A 22,642-nucleotide genomic window follows, 5' to 3' on the forward strand; every position below is an offset into this window, starting at 1 on the left:
CTATTTCTTTCCCCAGTTTTGAATTTGTGCCAGCACCATAACATCTGTGTGGGGTGCAGACACCACTGAGAGCCAGTGTGGTGTAGTGGTTAAGAGCGGTAGACTCGTAATCTGGGAAACCGGGTTCGCATCTCCGCTCCTCCACATGCAGCTGCTGGGTGACCTTGGGCTAGTCACACTTCTCTGAAGTCTCTCAGCCCCACTCACCTCACAGAGTGTTTGTTGTGGGGGAGGAAGGGAAAGGAGAATGTTAGCTGCTTTGAGACTCCTTCAGGTAGTGATAAAGCAGGATATAAAATCCAAATTCTTCTTCTTAGGGGGCAGAGTGAGATAGTTAAGGCTAGCACAGCAATCATGACCCACTTCAGTGGGACTTACTTCTGAGTACACATTGTTAGGATTGCAACCTAACACATCAAAATGGTTGAGGTCTTGGGCTGAGCTGCATGTTCTTCAGTGAACATTTTTGGTGCAAAAAGGGGCACAACAACAACTTATTGATTCCACGTTCCCTTCAAGGAGCTTAATGTGGCATTCATGGTTCTCCCCCTTTCCCTTTTGTCCTCGCCACAAACCCATAGCTGCCAAGTTATCCCTTTTTTTCAGGGATTTTCCATTATGCTGAATAGGCTTCCTCGCGAGAAAAGGGAAAACTTGGCAGCTATGCACAAACCTGTGTGGTAGGCTAGGCTGAGAGACAGTAACTGGCTTAAGGTCACCTAGTGAGCTTCATGGGTGACTTAGTATTTGAACCCTGGTCTCCCAGGTCCCAGCCTGAGACACTAACCACTACACCATCTCCAAAGGCTTTTTTCTTTCACTCTTCACATCTGGAGTTGGCGTCTCCCTATTAAAGCTGCCATTCCCCCCTCATGTTTTTGAACTAGTAATGAAAGCCACAACACCATTGCAGGAGCAGAGACTGAAGGCAGACTATGCTGTCCCAGGAGAACAGAGTCATAGGGCCCATCATTACTGTTTGCTAGGATTTGGAATTCATTCACTCTCAAAAATGTCCCGCTGAAGTAATTCATTAGTTGTTCCATTTTCACAGTCTGGGTACAGCAGTCAAGAGGGCACAACTTTGGTTTTGAACTCAGTTTGCCTCATCCAGATCTAAGGCTCTATCCACTGGCTGCACAATGGGGACCTTCTTGGAGCTTTGTGTTTTCAGGCATATCTTTGCAACCATTCTTTAAACTTCTCAGGATAATTCATTGTTAGGTAATTGATTTGGGATTCAGTACTTGTGAAGTTCTGGACTAATGGACCACCTCTATTTTTGACTGTGATGGATATTGGCATTGGCCAGACATGCTCGTCCTAGAAAACTGAGACTCATGTTCTTCCTGGAAAACTGAGACCACCAACACTTTTGCTGCTAAAGGGAAGGGAGTCCCATGTGGGATAGAAGTCAACAAGACTGACCTTTCCCATCATTTTTGTCAATAGTACAGTAGGCTATAGACTGCCCTCCCATGGGTCCCATGGATCCTTACTCTTATATCCAAAATGCTTTTTTAAAAAAATAAAGGAAATTGGTATATAATTATAATTTCAAATGCTCTTCTTCTTCCTTTCTCCCTGGCAAAACAGGGCCTACATTGCTGGAGAATACAGATCATGGAACTCCAGCATATATGATAGGTAGGAGATGTGGCACAGAAGGAACCCCTGGGTAGTATTTCAGAATTCTGTAGCTCCAAAGGTTTTTAACATAACCGTGGCTCAGTTAATTGGTTAAATGTGGCACTGTTGTCAATTTATTTAGTTTGCATTTGGCCCCTCAACACAAAGGTTCCATACTTATTCTGAAAGATAAATCAGAGACTTTAGTAAGACTACTTAGAGAAAAATGACCTGTGTGTTGATTTGCCCAGTTTCAACTCTGAACCAATATTTAATGCTCTTGTATGTTCCTGAAGGGACACACGTGGCACTGTGGGTTAAAACACAGAGCCTAGGGCTTGCCGATCAGAAGGTCGACGGTTCGAATCCCCACAATGGGATGAGCTCCCATTAGAATCATAGAATCATAGAGTTGGAAGAGACCACAAGGGCCATCCAGTCCAACCCCCTGCCAAGCAGGAAACACCATCAAAGCATTCTTGACATATGGCTGTCAAGCCTCTGCTTAAAGACCTCCAAAGGTCCCTGCTCCTGCCAACCTAGCAGTTCGAAAGCACGTCAAACTGCAAGTAGATAAATAGGTGCCGCTCCAGTGGGAAGGCAAATGGTGTTTCCGTGCGCTGCTCTGGTTCGCCAGAAGCGGCTTTGTCATGCTGGCCACATGACCTGGAAGCTGTACACCTGCTCCCTTGGCCAATAAAGTGAGATGAGCGCTGCAACCCCAGAGTCGTCCGTGACTGGACCTAATGGTCAGGGGTCCCTTTACCTTTACTATGAATGTTCCTTAGTTTAACTCTGAAAGGGGCTCACTTTACAGGGCTCTGTTTCCTTTATTTTACTTTTTTAAGTCAGCAACCAAGTAAGTTCTAAGGTTCTAAGGTCTATTGTTGATTTATTTTTATTTTTATTTTACTTATAGAAAAACCTGTTTTTGCAATGTAAGTGCTACCAGCATGAATAAGAACATGCCATCTAATCACCTGTGCAAAGCACTAACCCACCCACCACATCTATATTTTATTGAGCTGTGTCATTCTGAATCTATCTGAAGTGGCTGGAAGCCTCTGCTGGTGCATTATTGATCGGCTTGGCAGCTTGGCTGGTGCAAATGGATTTGTACATGATGCCAAGAAACTACTTAAAAAATACAGGATGCAATTCCCATGAAAGGCTGCATCCCCAAGCAGCCTCACAAAGGTGCTTCTTATTTTGTGAACAAAGCAGTTTCCCTGAAATTATCCACTGGAATTTCACAGAAATTATCATGCCCGCATCAGTTGCAGCCCAGACATAAAGTTCTTATGGATGCTCTACATACCTCAGCAATTAAAAGTGCTAAGAAAGCAGAAAAGGATTTCTAATACAATATATAATATGGTTAATATATCCCAGTCACCTCATCCTTCAAACCATTGGTTGAGCTATTACTTCTGGGAATGTTCAGAATCATTTTAACTGCTTAGGTGAAAAAGGTAAAGGGACCCCTGACCATTAGGTCCAGTCGCAGACGACTCTGGGGTTGCGGTGCTCATCTCGCTTTACAGGCCAAGGGAGCCGGCGTACAGCTTCCGGGTCATGTGGCCAGCATGACTAAGCCGCTTCTGGCAAACCAGAGCAGCGCATGGAAACGCCATTTACCGTCCCGCTGGAGCGGTACCTATTTATCTACTTGCACTTTGACGTGCTTTCGAACTGCTAGGTTGGCAGGAGTAGGGACTGAGCAATGGGAGCTTACCCCATTGCAGGGATTCGAACCGCTGACCTTCTGATTGGCAAGCCCTAGGCTCTATGGTTTAACCCACAGCTCCACCTGCGTCCCACTGCTTAGGTGAAAGCTGTCAGCAATACAGGAATTCTAGGAAGGACCTGGAAGTCTAGCTTGGATTAGCAACAAACTTCACCTATGGCCAGCCCCTCCCCCTCAAAAAAACTTGCTCACTCAAGACTTTCCCTGGCTAAAGGTGGATTTTTCGTTATAACAACCATCCTATCACACAATCACCCTATCTTGAAAAAACAGTCTTTAGTGTAACATGACCCCTGAAGAGTCAATTATTAGTACAGTGGTACCTCGGTTTATGAACACAATTGGTTCCGGAAGTCTGTTCATAAACTGAAGCGTTCATAAACTGAAGCGAACTTTCCCATTGAAAGTAATGGAAAGTGGATTAATCCGTTCCAGACAGTCCACGGAGTAACCGTTCATAAACGGAAGCGAACTTTCCCATTGAAAGTAATGGAAAGTGGATTAATCCGTTCCAGACGGGTCCGCGGAGTACTTAAACTGAAACGTTCATAAACTGAAACATGGGTGTAATTGGTTCCGGAAGTCTGTTCATAAACTGAAGCGTTCATAAACTGAAGCGAACTTTCCCATTAAAAGTAATGGAAAGTGAATTAATCCGTTCCAGATGGGTCCGCGGCGTTCATAAACCGAAAATTCATAAACCGAGGTGTTCATAAACCGAGGTTCCACTGTACAGTATCTTGTATTGTGAGCTACAGTTAGACTCCACCCCTTGGACTTTGCTCTGCTTTTCAGTTTCAGTTTTAATTGTGTTCTCTACACAGCCAGCAAAAAAAGAAGCATTTTTTTTTTGCTTGCAGTAAGAAATAAGTTTGTTTCTTCTATGGTTATGATGAGCAGGGGAGAATTGGTTCTCATTGCTGAAAAAGTGAACTTACCATTCAAAAGCTTTCTCAAATGTTTATCAAGCGGTTTTTTTATAAGTTTACAAAAGGAAGCATATTGTGCAGTAAATACAGTATGCTACAAAGTTAAGGACTCAGACTCATGGACTTCTTTTTGTTCTTTTTCTTTAAAAAATTTTTATTCATTTTATCATAACACAAAATAAACAAACACAAATACAACAAACAACTACATACAAATATTAAAACAAAAAAGAACAACATACATAACTTCTTCATATCTAATTTCCTTAGACAGACTCTTGGACTTCAACAAGAAATTTAGGCATATTATTCTCAAGCATCACTCTCCCTAATGTTGCACTGCAATATGCTCTTGCTTGATTCTAAACCTGGTTTTATTATTTTTGTATTGCAGTTGTCGTGATACAAAATTCAAACTTTAAACAATAACGAAAACATGCTCCATACTTGTTTATAGTTTCTTAGTTATAGCATAAACTTTTGCTCGCATTGCATTTTCTGGTATTCATTTGGCAGTCATCCTGGTGTTCTTACTAAATTTTCTGTTAACTTGGCCTTTACATAGCCCATTATGTGAAATAACACACACTGCATAGATGAGTGTGAGAAGAGGTCATTGCCTCTCCCTTCCCCTGGCCTGGCCCTCACAACCTCCACCAGTGAATATGGGGGCAGGGTTGACTGGTGCTATATGTGCCTCCACAGTCCAATAAATGCCCCACCTAGAAATGTGGGTGCCCCACCTAGCTACAGGACCACCTCTTCCCAGGGAAATCTGGAAGTTGTAGTTCTGTGAGACGAATGGGCATTTCAACAGCACTTCAGCACTCTTCACAAACTTTGGTTCTTGTGATTCTTTAGGGAAAGCCATGACTGTTTAAAGTGACATGATACTGCTTTAAATATGTTGTACATATGGGACCTAAATGACATCATTCCTCCCTTCCATACTGTCTCAGAATAGCAGAAGGACTATTCACCTGGCCTGAAATGTTCCCATTACACAGGAAGCTGTATTATACTGAGTCAGACCAGTGGTCCATCTAGCTCAGTATAGTTGACACTTGCTAGATATGGCTGTGAAGCGTTTCAAAGATGTGTTTTTCTAGCCCTGTATCAAGTTGCCAAGATACTGAACTTGGGACCTTCTCTGTGTAAGACAGGCCCTTTGTCTCACAGAGCTATGACCGCTTTCCTCAATTAGTTAGATCACCCTCCAAATAACCTGGGATAGTGGTTCTACTCAACATAATTTGTGATGCAAGTAGCTCCGTTGTAAACATTTAACAAAAAAAATGACAAAAGCAATTATTCGGATTTACAGAGAGTTCTCTGTCAGGAGAGTCTTCTTTTCACTTTGCTTCAGGGCTCTTTTCAGTTGATTTATATCAACAGCCAGTTCTTGCAGGGCGGTGCAGGTAGATGGAAGAGAAGTTCCCTTCACTCACCACAGAAGAGAGGTTCTGAATTACCAATGGATTTGGCACAACAAACTCTGGCTATTGCTGGATTTGGGAAAAAAGTAATTGGCTCAGAGAATAAAAACTTCATCCCCTCAGTGAAACGGGCCTTCTCTTTTCCCAGTAGTGGAAACCTGCTGTTTGATTGGCAACCCCCAGCCTCTGAACGCGCGAGATCTCTTCTTCTATGCATCCTGAAGAATTAATGTGCAGAACTAGGAAGTTCTTTCATCTCCCAAAGGACAGCCCTACTCCTGCATGATTTTTAGATTGGCCTCAAAACCCTGCTCCCAATTTCTCCACCATCTGAAACAAGGCAGGGGGTTGGGTCTTTTCAGCTGAGGCACCACACCTTTACAATCCCTTACCAGGAAAGCTCCCTTGGTGCCATTTTAATATTCATTCCAGGTTTTCTTTCAGTGCCAGCTGAAAATGAATTATTGTTCTATTTCTTCTTGATAATTTTGTTTTATCTGTTTTGTAAACCTCCTTGAAGCTTATTTTTTTTAACAACCAAGTCGTGTATAAAGTTTATGAAATGAAAAACATCTCAGCAATATATATAATTTAACTGCTTGCCGTGAATTCATTTTGATTGTTATTTGCTGTGTACTTACAGTTCTGTAAGCTGCTCAGCGAGCTTTGGCTGAATGGTAGCTGACAAATTATTTAAATAAAATTAATTAACTAATCAGTCTTGTGTACTTGGGCTGTGAACTAGAATTGTATCAACATTCACAGAAGTATTTAGCCGAATTGCACCTGCTACTTACTCTGGACAAGTTCCAGGACCTAGTACTGTATTTCAAATGTAATGTTAATGCAAGGATGGAGAACCTAAGGCCCTGCAGATGTTAGACTCCAACTCCCATCATCCCTGACCATTCATCATGCTGGCTGCAGCTGATGGGAGATAGGGATCCAAGAACACCTGCAGGGCCATGTGTTTCCCATGCATCATTCCCATGGATATTCCTGTCCTGTTGTGAAAATGTATGGTGGCACCTGCGCTTCCTAGCTGCTTTTATTTCCTCTTATCTTTTTTTTTTAATGGATGAAAAGCTCTTGGATCACCTTGTGTAGTTGTAAGTTTACTAAGTACACCAATCCTGAAAGTTGTTCTCCTCTGTCCCAAAGGCCTCCTGAAACCACCAAAACATTTTGACTGGGTGTAAATATTTGAAACAAATCTAGTCTTAGCTAGATTTAAACAAGCCAGGAGCAAACCATGGCTTATGATCCAGGTTTGTTAACAAACCAGAATTTAAACAGTGTTCTCCCAGTTGGGATGAAATGCAAGGTTTGGCTAGTTTAAAACTGGAAGCTAAAGTGACTATGCTGGGAGAAGAAAGTGGAGAATGTGAACCTGAGGCTCACAACTGCCTATGCATGTCTGAGCCAGTCTCTTCCTTCTTCTAAGTTTTTCCATTTCTTTTTTTCTTAGCCTTTCTGGTGTCCTAAGTTGAGAATAAGGTGACAGGCCAAGCAAAATCAGGCTCTGCAGTTTTGGTCTCCTACAATGCCACCTTTGACTTTAGCCCAGTGTCCAAGGTCAGAAAGAACTTGAGAGAAGCAGACCTCACTCTGATTTTAAATTAGGGCCCTGGCACCATTAGCTACAACATCTCTGTTTCAATTAGCCTCTCAAGGTTGCTTGCTCTTGCCCATTTGTCATTAACATGTATTTTGTCTTTGAAACTGTCAGGAGCCAGGGAAGCCCTAATTCACCAAGACAACCCTCCCCACCAATTCTGTCATGGTGTGTACTTCCTGCCAAGCTCATTCAATCCCCACACCTCCCTTTTGAACGGAACACTGCTGCTCTTTCATTACATTTCTTCCTCTCTGGCCCTGAATGATTTACCTGTTGACTTTGGTCATGTTTGTGGCAGACCCTGGATTGATAATGAGATGGGCTTTTCTTATGACCTGTGTCTTCAGATTATTCCAGTGTTGCACTGGAGGTTGGCATGGCAGATGGCCCCCATAGTGGGTAGCGAAACAACTATTAAAATATGCTTTGGGGCTGCTTGGTTCGATTGTAGCAGCCAGCACTCCATCCTTGGGATGTGTGAAGATGCTGTGATGCTCCTGTGCCATATATATATATATATATATATATATATATATATATATATATATATATATATAATCTGCCTTAAATGTGCAGCTTGCATTTGATCTTAATTAGTAATGTCTTGTTTTCATATTTTGCAATCTTGTGTTTGATGCTTTATGTTCGATTGTAAACTGCTTGGAATTTTTTGAGTATTAAGTGGTATAGAAAATCCATAATCATGGCAACAGCAACAGCAACATGAATGAATGAATTAAAGGGAATTGACTTGAGTGTTCATATTGGTCCACTCTGGAGCTGACCTGATAACATTTAAGATTATGGTCAACTTTTCTTTCAGTTTCTGTTTATATTGGGGCCTTTTGCTGCCACAAAGAGATGATCCACTTCACTGACTGCATTCACTTTCTCCTGAGGAGTAAATAACTGTAGTGTCCAGTCTGCTGTCATTGCTTTGCTTTGCTTTTAAAGTATTATGCCTTTCGTTTTCTCCTAGCCTCAATCGTGCTTCAGAAGTGGTGGTGCCAAATGCAACCATGTGTAGAAGGAGAAGAGTGTAAAGTGCTACCAGATTTGTCCGGATGGAGCTGCAGTACTGGAAACAAAGTAAAGACCACCAAGGTATTCCTAATCCAAGATGGGTGAGAGAAGGCTGAGTCAAATAATGCTCCCCCTCTCACACACACCCCGGGAGGGCATTGTTGTGATCTTTTTTATGAGATCCACATAGTGCATGATTTTGTGAAGGACAATTGTGATGCTTTGAATCAATTTCAAATAGTTGACTCTAATTCGAAATATCTGGCAGGCCAAATAAACAATAGTATGTTCGGGGCATATAATGGTTCAAGAGCCCCACAATGCATCTTGTCCATTCCTGACTGCCTATCATAAAGATCTCAGTTCAAAGTGATTTCAGATAAGTGACAATGGATATCTGACTTCTTTGTGTATTTGTTAGGCAGTTGCTATGTGCCTAAAAAGGATGGTCATGGCCAGTGTGATGGCAGGAGGTTTGGGAAGAGGAGAAGTGAAGAAGCTGTATGTCAGGAAGGCAGTGGAGACCCACAGCTTACACTGCAACACGTGTTCTAAGAGACCTCAATAGTTTCATGTGACCAAAAAAAATCAAATTAGATTACATGGAGACAGGAACCACAATACTCTTCATACACCTACCCGAGATCCTTGTCCATCATGTCTGAAGCTACTCTGAGAAAGTTTAGAGTGCCATTGTTGCTTCAGTTTCAGGGTTGTTTAGTTCTTTATATTTCATTTTTTTATTTTAAATGTAATCAAAACATGTAATCGGAACTACTTTTTCTAATGCTCGGACACACATTCTGAGCAAAGCCATTTTTGTTCAAAATGGGGAATTTTCTGTTTATTACTCAAAAGTGGGATGTGCAACAAACCGTAGTGTGGATTGCTCCAGCAGTGAGAAGTTCCAGCCAGTCAGGCTATCTTCCAGGATACTCCATTCGATTCCCCACCCCCACCCCTGATTTTCTGTTCTACCCCCACCCCCAACAGATGTTCAGCATTCTGTGGTTACTGAGCAGGATCAGTCCTTCTTGTGCTGTTCTGGTGGGGGGGGGGATTGACCCTTTTAAGTTTTTCCCCTTAGTACTGTTACACCCCATCCCAATTTGAGCGGTGTGAGATTCCAGAGGTGGCAGGCAAGCTTCTTCCATAGGTGCAACAGTCTTGGATCCAAAATAGCAAAAAGCCATGCTCTCTTTCCCTTTTCCTGCCTGTCAGTCAACATGGTGCTCTGACCCCACTTTCTCTGCAGCTTGCAAACTCCAAACTGATCTTCCTGCTCACTTAGTAAAGGTAAAGGGACCCCTGACCATTAGGTCCAGTCGTGACCGACTCTGGGGTTGCAGCGCTCATCACGGGTTATTGGCTGAGGGAGCCGCCATACAGCTTCCAGGTCATGTGGCCAGCATGACAAAGCCATTTCTGGCGAACCAGAGCAGCACATGAAAACGCCGTTTACCTTCCCGCCTATTTATCTACTTGCACTTTGATGTGCTTTTGAAATGCTAGGTTGGCAGGAGCTGGGACCGAGCAACGGGAGCTCACCCCGTCGCGCGGCTTATGTCAGGCCAAACCGAAATCCTAAACCTTTTTCAATCCCTTTTGTCTCTGTCCACTGACACACAGCTGAAGGAGGAGCTCCCTTCCCCTTGCTGTCGGCCTTTGAATTTCCTGATGGCCCACCTTTTGTAAGGTTTAAGACTTGGCCATCATCAGCTTTGTTCCGCCAATGACCCACACTCAGCTAGCTATGCCAGGCTGAACTGGCTGGTTAGTGTTTGCTGAACCCAGCAGTGTTTGGCACAGTTTAATCAAACCTTGATTAATTCCAACTTTTACTAAATCCAGGAATTATGGAGAGGATCTTGTGCTTCTTCAAACCTTGGGGAATCCTGAATAGACACTGATATCCCCCTCATGTTTCTATGGGGCCCCATTTTTTTGCAGTCTTGTTGGCAGATTTTATTTGCTATTAGGAGTGATTTGAAAGTGCAACTCTCATCAGAATTTACACAGCAGTAGAAAGGAAAATTTAGGAGGGAATTGGGGGAAGTGCGCTCTTTAAAAATGAACCTTCTCACTTCATCTAAGTTAAATATCATTTCCCCAGAAACTCAAAACCTTTTATTTTTATCCGCTGGAGATGACTTCATTCAAACAAGTTTCTTTCCAGATTTATCCTATATATCTTGCATAGGTATCTGAAGAAGTGTGCATGCACACGAAAGCTCATACCAAAATAAAAACTTAGTTGGTCTTTAAGGTGCTACTGAAGGAATTTTTTTATTTTACTTCGACCCAGACCAACACGGCTACCTACCTGTATCTTGCATAGCATTCAAGAGCAGAGTGACAAAATAAGAAGTGGATGAGTAGAGTGAGTCATCAGTTGCACAGTCAAAGCAAACATGATCCGGTAGATGAAAATAGGTTTTGAGGTCTCCCCTTCTAATGGGTGTTTAGCAACAGCATCTTATGCAAGAGCGTTAAGTGTGTAGATGAAACTCCTCCCAGTATCCCAAGAAATACAATAGCGGAGGATGGTTTGCCTGTAGGACGTCTGCCAGCCTCGGCTTGTTGCAGCCACTTCCCTCTGCTTTGCATCACGTTCCAGCCAAGGACTTTCCAGCCTGTCACAGCTCCTCCAGTTGGAGCAATCATCTGTGACAGAGAGCTACATGATTATTATTTTCATGGCTTGCTGAATACCCTGAAGAACAAGGTATAATTAATATTTTATCAAACTCATTAGTAATTACATGTATGTCATGGTTAATCAGTTGCATAATTTTGTAATCATTGTTCATACAGTGCAGCATAATTATTCTTCAGGCTTTGCTTGCTTTGTGCTTCCATCTCCTTTCCACGCAAACACCCCATAAAATTATCCTGCAAAATAGCAGCCTGTTGTTCCTTCCTTATCTTTTACTCGACAAATAACATGTTCACACTGAAGAGCTTTTTTAAAAAAGAAGAAGAAGAGAGGGAGAAAGTATCAGAGCAGCCTCCGTTGGCTCAGGAATCAAAATGCTGCTGAGTAATCAATCACAGCAACTTCGCACCACCAACCTTTCTTTATCTGTTTCCCCTTTGCTTGCTCCCCACTTTTCCTGGCAGTGTTACAATTCGACATCATTCAGGCACCCTTTGTGCTCTCAGAATGTGGAGCACTTGGCAGTAACCCATTTGGCCCACAGCCAGGCTCTCATTCTGGCTTCCCCCCTCTAACAGGAAACAACACACTTTCCTTCTTGTAGCATTGTCTCTCTCTCTCTCTCCCCCCCCCCTAGCTCTAATGCTTTGATCCATCTTTCACATTCCAGAGACATACTGCAGAAACCCAACCAATGTAATTGTCAGGGAGACTCCCTACAGGGACCCTCCCCCAGTCATCCTGACCAGCACTTTGCCTAGTGACAGCGCAAGCAGCGGGTCAGGAGGAGGGAATGAGGAATGGAGCGGAATGGAGAGGGGGCTCCAAGACCTATCAGAGACTCGGCACTGACTCAGCTGGCCAGAGGAGGAAGGACAGCACAGCAAGGTGTCGGAGCCTCAACAACGCTCCAGCCAAAGGACGGGAGAAGGAACACAGCCCCTTCTGGTGGCCACGTTGGGTCATGCACCCAGACGTAGGGGCGGCATTTTGGGGTTCCCAGACTGTTATGCTGGCACAAAAGCAGACAAGCGCCATTGCCGGGTTCTGAATCAGACTAGGCAGTCATGTTTTCTTATGTCTCTGCACTGTAAATAGTATGCACAATAAAGCTTGGGTCAGCCCATACTCTTGCAACCATGGGGTGGGTGTGGAGGAAGGGCTTTGGTGCTTATGTGCCTGCTGCATGGAAATAGCAGGACGGAAGGAACAAAATGTAGTCTGATGAGACTGAAGGGAGGCAGGAAAACAGCAAGTTCTGAGTAGGCTGAAGAAGAGGACAGGTGATGTATTCTCTTAGGGCTGAATGTGATTTGCAGTAACAAGGAAGAAGAAACCAGTCGTCATGAAGGCACTGCTCAGTTGAACCTGTTGACACTCCTGCCGCCTTCAGCAGTTCCTGGAGAACTGTTTCCCTTATTACTTCTTTAAAGACACAAGCAATATTTGTCTGCACTAAGCATTTGAATACCATAGAACAGGGATGGGGAGCCTGAGGTGCTCCAGATGTTGTTGGACTACACTTCCCATCATCCCTGACCATTGGCAATGTTTCCTGGGGCTGCTGGGAGCTGAAGTCCAACAACATTCAAAGGGCCCCAGGCTCCGTACCCCTGTCATAGAGCATGGGGGATTATTTGGGGCTGCTGGGGTTCTTTTTTCCTTCCAACATCCACACAAGGTTTAATTTAATCTGGATTCACCCTTTCTGGGGGATAGCTGATGTGTTGTTGTTGTTTTTTAAATACCCTCTGATGCCAATGTCTAGTTTGCAGTATCTCAGTGACCTGCTTGCAAAGTAAGCAACTGTCTGGAAGCACCCTGTGACTTTTGTCTGGGAAATGAATGAGGGTTTGCCCTTCCTTATCTCTATGTGCCTTCAAAGAGCAACGTGAGTTGCTTTTCTCAATCTGGTCATCTCAATCCTCTGCATTAAAGCGAATTGCCTCTGTTTGTTCTGTCCACTTTGAAGCCAGGGATCTAACCGCTATGGTATTACTGGATGGGCAGTTAAATAATAAGCATATCTTTCCCCCCTTAGCTGTGGGTCTCTGCTGCGTACAAATTGAGCTTCTTTCTCTCTCTCTGATGCTCTCAGTTTGATCTCCCTGCCATTTTTGCAATGGATTTGCTAAATTGTTCCTGCTGAAATGTGTCTCTTGTTTGGCATGCACACGAGGGCAGGGATAGAATTTAAATAGCAAAATTTCAAATGCATCCACAGCTCCGATGGCTGCCTTGACAGAAATCGCTAGTCCTACTGTGAAATCCATAAGAAAGGACATTGTAATGGGTAAATAGGGCTCGGTACATCTGAAGACTATGAAATCATCCACGGCCATTGGAATAACCCAGCATCTCAAAGGCAAGACACAATTTTCAGGCTGCTGTTTAAGAATTTGTTTAGACTATTTACCGTGCACATAGGACACATGGAATCAAAGAAGAGCAGGCTCTGGGCTTAATATAAATTATTGCCTGCATGCCAGGCACACCTTTCTCTTTTACCCCTTCCCCTCCACAGAGCTTCTCTTAATGATTTCTCTTGTGAAATGCAGACACTTGCTTTAAATTCTTTTGAAAGGCTTAGACACTCATGTTTTCTCTTCAGGCAGAGTCATGTAAATGTAGTTATGCTAGATGAATGCTAAAGAATGCTAAATAATAATAATAATAATAATAATAATAATAATAATAATAATAATAATATAATACCTAGCACCTCTGCTGCTAAAAAGGTCACTTAAGGTAATCTTGGAAGTGGAAGCCTTGAGGTACTTGAAAGAATTAACATGTTAAGTAATGCATTTTTGAACAGATTCCATCATTTTGGCCTGCCCCAAATAAATTCCCCCCCCCACTCCCCCCAGATAGCCTTAGCTGTTGCTCTTCAATCTTAGGTGCACAGTAGGTATTTTAGATTTGAAAGATTTGGCTGTCTTTCACTGCCCCTCTTTGTCTTTATGCATGCAAGAAAAAATGCATGGCTTGAAGGTATGGAGGAGAGGCCAAGCAGACAAGCACAGGAGTAGACTATTTTGCACCCATTTGCAAACCCACTATAAGATCATGTTCATTTGGTGGATGGAGGATCCTGCCTTAAAAGTAAAGGTAAAGGGACCCCTGAATGTTTGGTCCAGTCGTGAACGACTCTGGGGTTGCGGCACTCATCTCGCTTTACTTGCTGAGGGAGCTGGCGTACCGCTTCTGGGTCATGTGGCCAGCATGACTAAGCCGCTTCTGGCGAACCAGAGCAGCGCACAGAAATGCTGTTTACCTTCCTGCTATTTATCTACTTGCACTTTGACGTGCTTTTGAAATGTTAGGTTGGCAGGAGCAGGGACTGAGCAACGGGAACTCACCCTGTCGCGGAGATTCGAACCGCTGACCTTCTGATCGGCAAGCCCTAGGCTCTGTGGTTTAACCCACAGCGCCACGGATTTGTGTGCCTTTCCAATGCTGAGAGTGATTCTGTAGGATGCTGTTATGGGGCTAAACTTGTCACTTTCAAATGTCAATGATATTTTTCCAGGGCTGGCTTTTTATTGATCCCTACATTGATCTCTGGGATTTGGTGACTGATTCCCCTTCATAAAGATAATAAGCCACTGAGAGTCTGAGGCACTTTGTTGTTGTTGTTTAGTCGTTTAGTCGTGTCCGACTCTTCGTGACCCCATGGACCATAGCACGCCAGGCATTCCTGTCTTGCACCGCCTCCCGCAGTTTGGTCAGACTCATGTTCGTAGCTTCGAGAACACTGTCCAACCATCTTGTCCTCTGTCGTCCCCTTCTCCTAGTGCCCTCCATCTTTCCCAACATCAGGGTCTTTTCCAAGGATTCTTCTCTTCTCATGAGGTGGCCAAAGCATTGGAGTCTCAGCTTCACGATCTGTCCTTCCAGTGAGCACTCAGGGCTGATTTCCTTAAGAATGGATAGGTTTGATCTTCTTGCAGTCCATGGGACTCTCAAGAGTCTCCTCCAGCACCATAATTCAAAAGCATCAATTCTTCGGCGATCAGCCTTCTTTATGGTCCAGCTCTCACTTCCATACATCACTACTGGGAAAACTACTGAGGCACTTTAAAGGTTAACAAATTTATTGTGGCCCAAGTTTTCATAGACTGGAACCTACCTCTCAGCAGACAGTGGCACAGCTGGCAGGACTGGAATAAAAAGTGGGTGGACCAACAGAGGTGATTCTTACATCTGTCTAGTGGGTTACATTCCAGCAACGCAGAAACCAGAGGTCCCAACACACACACACACACACACACACACACACACACACACACACACCTCCATCCAGGCAGGCAAGAGTCATGATCACAGTCAAAGGATATATTCCAGCCAGGCAAAAGGACTTGACGATGTCGTGGCAGAGGGCCATCCCACAGAGGGGTCTGACCTAAGCAAGGGATGTGACCTTGGAGAGACCCAAGATGTCTGGAGGGTCATGTTTGTTCCCCATCCCTGATTTCATAGAATTGTAGAGTTGGAAGGGACCCCAACCCCCTGCAATGCAGGTTTTAATGCATGTAACAAAACAGGAACTTGCCTACAAAAGCTCATGTGACGATAAATAAGGTTAGCTTTTCTTTTTTAAAAATCCTTTTACTCAGTTGTTTTCCTGCCCTTCCTCAGAAGAAGCTGCAGGCACTGTACATGGTTCTCACCTCCTTTTTTTCATCACAACAACCCTGTGAGGTAAATGAGGCTGAGAGATGGTAACTGGTCCAGAGTCACCCAGGGATCTTCATGACTGAAAGTGAGTTTGAACTTGGACCTTCCTGGTTCTAGTCCAGTTCTCCAACCACACAATCATGCTGATACCACAGTACTCTGTTGGGGCAAAGAATCTTAACTTCACATACATACTTATAGGGCCTGAATTGGCTGTGATTGATCACAAAAGAAATATTAGGTTCTTGAGTGAATATCTCTATGAAAATGTTGAACCTGTGTGTGGCAGCCACGAAGATGGCAAAGGGATTGAAAATAAGACTGCCAAGATGCTGCTATACACATCCTCGTGACAACCAAAATTATCCAGGGAATGGAGCAACTCCCTAAGAGAATAGGTTACAATGTTTGGGGTTTTTTAATTTTGAAAAAAGACAAGTAAGGTGGGGAAATGGAGAAAATATATAGAGAGGCTGTCAGCATCTCTTACTAAAACCCAGAATGATCCAGTGTTGGAAGATTCAGGACAGCATGTAGTCAAACATTTTGCTACCACTTTGCACTAGCTTTCAAAGCAGGTGGACAGGTTAAGGCTGTCTGTGACTGCTAGTCATGATGGCTGCATACTGTTGTAGGTGGTGTGCCTCTGAAAACCAGTTCCTGGGTTCCACTCATGCCCTGCCTGTGGGCTTCCTATGGGCACCTGCTTGGCCACTGTAAGAATAGGATGCTAATCTAGATGGGCCTATGGAGTGATCTGGCAAGTTTGCTCTCTTAAATTGCAACAGATTAATATGGCTATGTATTTTGTGGTTTTATCTGGTATTTTTATGCTGTGAACTGCCCTAAGATCTATGGATGAAGGATGGTATACAAATTTAATCATCATCATCATCAAATAATTCTGATGTACCACAACCTTCCCCCGTGGACTGAAATTCATGTCAGAATGCAACCACATGCTTGCTTAAATAACTTTGATATGATTTTCCTACGTAAACATTTTGGCTTGTCTCCTCCCTCCCCGCCCCTCCGTTTGCTTCCAGAATTGTTGACTTCTGAAAATTACATGTTTCAGTGCAGCTCACTACTATGGAATGTTTTCTTCTCCCCACAAAATGAAAGAAAAACGTTTGGGGGATCGGTTATCTCATGAGGAACAGGTCTGCAAAATCTCGTTAGACATCTTCTGAATGCTGAATAGGAATGGTTGACTTATCCTCTCTGTTCCTGCAAACTCTCAGTGCATCTTTTTCAACTTCACCTGCAAGGAAAGCCCATTCATGCAAGAGCTCTGTGTATGCACTGGAATGCACAGGAGGTTCTGGATCAGAGATAATTCCTTAGATTACCAGATATCTGTCTATAATGCATTTTCCTTTGTTCCCAGGTGACAAGGTAGATTTGAGAAGATCTGCTCCCATCTGATATGCATCTGTGTTGACATGGCTGGCACTGCAGAAATGGCACAACGTGGCTTTTCTCCAGGTGCAAGATATTCCTTCTATGTTCTGAAGACCTGGAAACAGAAGGACCTCATTGGCACAGGATAGGATGCAACTGTGGTATAGGATGCCTACTTTTCATGGGCACTTTATTGTTCTTCCTCGTGTACACCTGCCAAGGGAGTGGTGCTGCAGTTTGCTCCCTCCTGGAAGAACAGCACCAAGGATTACAGGAAAGGGGTGACGTACCTGTCTGGGCAGAGACCTTGGGAAATTTCCCTTGTTTTTGAAAATAAAATACTGCATCAACCACTGATTCAGTGCAGCCTCTAAGGTATTTAACCATCACCTCTACAATTATGGGTCTTGAATGCAGTTACAAGAACTGCTCCACATTCTCCTTCCATACCATGGATATACCTGCAAAAGAGAAGAACGTATTTCTTCCCCTAGTGCTCAATTAAATATTGGAGTTGCATAGAATCTGTTGATAACTACAGGGGGTGGGGAGCAATTTTCCTTCCTTTTAATTCTCCTGTGTCTGTAGGCTGGCTCTGACGATCACTAAAGAGAATCAAGGTGTTAAGTGGGTGTCAAGTTCACAATTCAAAATAAAATTCATGTTTTTACAAAATCTTCCCAATTCATGTTTTTGTCGCTTTCATAGAAGACAGGCTTTGAGTTCTGGAACCAAGGAACCAAATTATAATCTTGTGGTGTGAAACTAGAGGAACTCCAAGAAAGACCATGCAGTTGCTCCAACATTTACCCAGTTACCAGCTTCAGAGTCTGTACCTGGACGGATGGAAGAATCTACAGTACAGACAGACGTTCATTACACTTTGTTGGAAGCACAAGAGATGAGAACAAGTATTCATAATGCTTTCTCTTTCTTTTTCATGAGTCACCAAAATGTTCTCTCCTGGTCTTTCCCTCTCCTGTTCAGTAATTAATCAGGCTTATACTCTCATCTCTTCTGTTCCTTCAAAGTCACATAAATTACTGTTATTGTCAGAATTCTATTGCAAATATTAGAAATTGCGAGGGGGGAAAGGTGTGTTCTTCTCTTTGCTATGTTGTGTCTGCTACAGTCTTAAATTTTACTCAAAGGACCGAGAGAGCTTAGTTACATTTAGTATTAAATAAAGACTTGTACTTGGCAACTGTAATGAGTGCAGATCCCTCTCAGGGACCAATTGATTGCTCTTATACCTCCTCACAAGAAAATATTATGAGAACTAAGTTAAACTTCCCAGCTTATGATGCCATTGCTGCTTCTGCTGATATGAATGGAGGAGAGGATCCACTTTAATTCAGTGGGATTTGACAAGGTTTTATAAAAGGGTAGGAGAAGACAATAGACAGAGAGAAATGACATAGCTTTGGTGAAGTTATCTCATTGTTTCTGGATGCACAGGACATCTAAGCCCCAAAGTGGAAATGCTTATTCAAAGCTTACTTAGCATTTTTCATAGCAAATTAGAACAACAGGCATATAACAGAAAGGATAGGGTTTCTTAAAGACAAGTCATTGTTGACTTGCTTGCCAATTGGAATGTTGAGATCCGTTCCCAGCTAATTGGCATCCATAAACATGTTCCATGTCTGTCTCTCATTATGTTTACCTTGATCATGAAGGTACATTGATTTGACTTGGGGGAGGGTGGTGGCTGAGGCTGAGAATGATTGCTTACCCTTGCTAAGTATAACCCAAAGTGAAGACCTGACTCCAACTCAACCAAGATGGATGTCAGGAGCTCCCGGAGAGAATGGGCAAACAGCTGCACCTTCAAAACTCTGCCTTGACCTGTCCAACTTGGCATTGGCCAGGCCTCCATGCTGTGACTGTATGACCTGCTGACTTTGTTATCTAAACGTTTTTTTTTTTGTAACAGACAATGTTATACCTGCTTCGGATGCGATGTAAATACCAGGCTGTGAAATATTAAAGTTCGTTTTAATCTCTGCAGATTAAATGGATTTGTTCATTTAAATATGAGCTTGCTTTTGAGGCCAGGTGGGGGAGGAGGAGCTGTGGGCTTTCTGAAATCATCTTCAAGTAATCGAAAAAGCAATTGAGCAGTTTACAACAGGGGGGTTGTTCTGATGGAGGAAAGAGAAGAACCTCATTATGTGTACCTGTTTAAATCTATTGCCTTACCTTTTTGGCAAAGTGGTGTAACTCTTTCTGGAGTACAAAAAGCCTGTCAAAATCTTGCTGGCTCCCCAGGGGTTTGTAACAACTCGGATAAGGTTCAGTCCAATTCGCTGCCAGTGACTTGCCAGTGGACAGAACTAACTCTGTTAAGCAGGGGTGAGAAACCTGTGGCCTAACAGATGTTGTTGGAATTCCATGAGTCTTGGCCCATAACCAATGGGCAGGATCAGGCATGATTGGAGTTGTAGTCCAAGAAGATCTGGAGGTTCTCTATCCCTGTTATTCAGCAAAACAGCCTTGTTTCCTAGCACAGATGCAGTCACGCAATTGATCCACTCAGGGAATTGGAGGCTGATGTGCTCTTGCCATATCACCATCTGGCCTCTTACCTTCCCCTGCGTCAGGGCCATCTTAAGCATATCTGCCCCCTGGCGCCTTGCGCCACCCAGCCTTACCTTAGAGCTGGGCCTGCCCTGCGTCAAGGAACACAAGCTCCAAGCAGAGGGTCAAGTTGCATATGGGATGTGTGCACAGGCCTCCTTACCCTGTAATGGCCTGGAATAGTGTCTGTACTCATGTCATAGAGGGCAGGCTTATGGTTCCAACTCATATATATGCTTGATAAGACAGTGGTAATTTAGTGAATGTGTTTGACATAGGAATCTCTATTTGCCTCATTTTGTATTTATTGAACCTCACCTGCTGTTCAGTTAACTCATTTATTATTTTGAAGCTCCTCCATATGTTTGGAGCTTCAGTCTCCTGAATAACTTGGTGTTGTCCAGTTCTGATTCCAGGTCACGTCTGCATCTTAAATAGCATTGCCCTTTATACTGATCCATGGGAGACTCTTCCTGGCACTGTTTACTTCCTAGCATTGTCAAAACTGCCGTGGGTTTTAACACACTGTGCATGTTTTCCCCCCAATCAGTTACTGATCCATAAGAAGGCCCCATGCTCATATGCAAAGTATTCTTGGGACTTTATCAAATATATTTTGAGAGTTCTTAAATATATACTATCCACCAGATCATATTTATCCATTTGCAGATATTCTCACAAGATTTTAAGAGACTGACTTCTCTTTGTAGAAATCATCTGATTCTTCTTCAGCAAGGTCTGTCCTCCTTGGTGCCTAGCTTAATAATTTTGACGATTTTTTTCTGGGATGGGTATTTGACTGACTTTCTTGGAGTCCTGGATTCCCCTGCCTACTATCTAATCCCCCAAAGAGCTTCCTCCACCTTCAGTGTGTTTTACATCAGGATGTTACTCTGTCTCTGCTCCTTGGATTCTGCTCTTTGCATTACAGTGGAAGCCATGACTGTAGCTTCAGCATCAAACAGTCGGTTTTCCTGGACAAAGCAGCAGGGCAAAACAAGAACAAAAAGCCTTTCGACACAGAGCTTTAAAGCACAGACCTGAGCCTAGAAAGTGCAGGGCAAAAGGTGAGTGTGGCTGAGCCCTGAGTGACAGCAGCTCTCCATGATTTCAGACAAGAAGACTCAACCAACTCTACCTTGACATGCTGGAGATTGGACCTAGGACTCTCTGCATGCAAACCAGATTCTCTCCCACTGAGTTGTGGCCCTTCCTCCTCATCATGTCTAGTTTAGCCCCAAGATAACAAGAGTTTATCTCCAACAGCTCAGAAAGGAGTGAACTGTGGTTATACTTAATCTGATCATTATAGCTGAAGTGAGACAAATGAATTCACCTCTTTGCTCTTCTGGATTTCACTCCTAGCTTCCCTCTGGATTCTAGACTCTGGTCTGTGTTCATTATTGTGGGGAAACCAAAGCAAATTTAATGTGCTGGAAATTCCAGCATCCTACTGAAGCAGTTGGCAAAAGATGTTGCTGCCGTTGGGAGATTTGGCAAAAGCGTTAGCCGTGTGTTAATTTCATTAATCTTTAAGGCAGCTTTTAAACCGAGTTAACAGAGCAGCGAATAATTAGGGCTTTCCCAAGCCTTGAGATGTGCAAATGCACATAGGGAGTGTGTGGATTTACAATGCATCCATTCATATAGGTGTGTTTTGTTTGAAATGTTTCTAGAGAAAGCAAGAGTTTAAAGCAGGCACCCCCAAACTGCGGCCCTCCAGATGTTTTGGCCTACAACTCCCATGATCCCTAGCTAACAGGACCAGTGGTTAGGGAAGATGGGAATTGTAGTCCAAAACATCTGGAGGGCCGAAGTTTGGGGATGCTTGGTTTAAAGCAATTGGGCTGGGGAAGCAATAGACAGAAAGTCTTTTATTTGCCATCAGCAGCTGTATTTCCACATGTGTAAGGAGGGTAGAGGAGTTAGTGGTGGCGGAATGATTAAATTGTTGCCCTGGGAATTCTGATTAGTTAGAAGGAAATGTAGTTAAGACCAGCAGACTAGAGTATTGATGACAGTACCCCAAAGGAAGCAGGAAAAAAAAAGGAAGGCAGAGACTAGAGAGACAGGCATCAGAGTCTCACATGAGGCTTGTTCCTATGCTACACTGAACACAGATAGAAGCTGTTTGTGTGAAAGAGCATACAGCTGTTGATTTGTACAGCTCAGCTATTGAAGGCACAGGTACACAGACTCTACATTTGTTGAACCATGTCATTTAAATAACTAAAAATGTAGAATTCAGCTATTGTGGACAGCTACAATGATTGTACATGCCTGTGAATGCTCATATAGTAATCTGAAGCCTCGGCTTATGCAGATTTATTAGGAAGTTCTACTGTGTTCAATGCAATTTACCAGCAAGGAAGTGTGCATAATATGAAGCGACAACAGGTGAGATTTAATGTAAGTGTAGAGTGAAAAGTGATCTTAGCTTCCTTCATATATTGGCTGATGAGAATTGAACTAGGAAATAGATTCTGGGATTGAGATGCAAAATCCACAGAAAATGTCAACTGGCACCAAACTAGATGGGATGTTAAATATGACTTTGCATTTAACATGCATTTTCCCTGATAAGCACCAGCAGATAGGGATTGGTGCCAATGCAGAGATTGGGATCCCCTGAAAGCAAATATCAGCTTCAAATGGGCAGGGGTTTTATTCAGGACCACAGCAGCAGAGAAAATAGTTAAAACTCCCCCCTGTCTTCTGCTGTCCCAAATATTATATTATACCCCTCTGCTGATGCAATTTGCCTTTGGGGGAAAATGAGCACCTCACATTTAACATCATGGCTCGTTTGGCCCTCAGTGTGCTTTAGCAACACTGTGTAGCAACCATAGCTGCCAAGTTTTCCCTTTTCTCGCGAGGAAGCCTATTCAGCATAAGGGAAAACCCCTTAAAAAAGGGATAACTTGGCAGCTATGGTAGCAA

At 43.3% G+C, this 22,642-nt stretch overlaps 1 protein-coding gene across 1 annotated transcript in view; it reads left to right on the top strand.

Annotated features, from left to right (window-relative positions):
• Window positions 1-19,124, top strand: part of TAFA3 (TAFA chemokine like family member 3) — a 96,896-nt gene extending 77,772 nt beyond the window's left edge. Inside the window, exons 5-6 of the mRNA XM_035122882.2 lie at window positions 8,339-8,463; window positions 17,109-19,124. Coding sequence (XP_034978773.1) covers window positions 8,339-8,463; window positions 17,109-17,120 — 137 coding nt within the window. The 3' untranslated portion in view covers window positions 17,121-19,124. The remainder of the gene's footprint in view (window positions 1-8,338; window positions 8,464-17,108) is intronic.
• Window positions 19,125-22,642: the final 3,518 nt, after the last annotated feature.

This window comes from Zootoca vivipara, chromosome 7 (assembly GCF_963506605.1).
Source record: "Zootoca vivipara chromosome 7, rZooViv1.1, whole genome shotgun sequence".
Taxonomy (NCBI): Eukaryota; Metazoa; Chordata; class Lepidosauria; order Squamata; family Lacertidae; genus Zootoca; species Zootoca vivipara.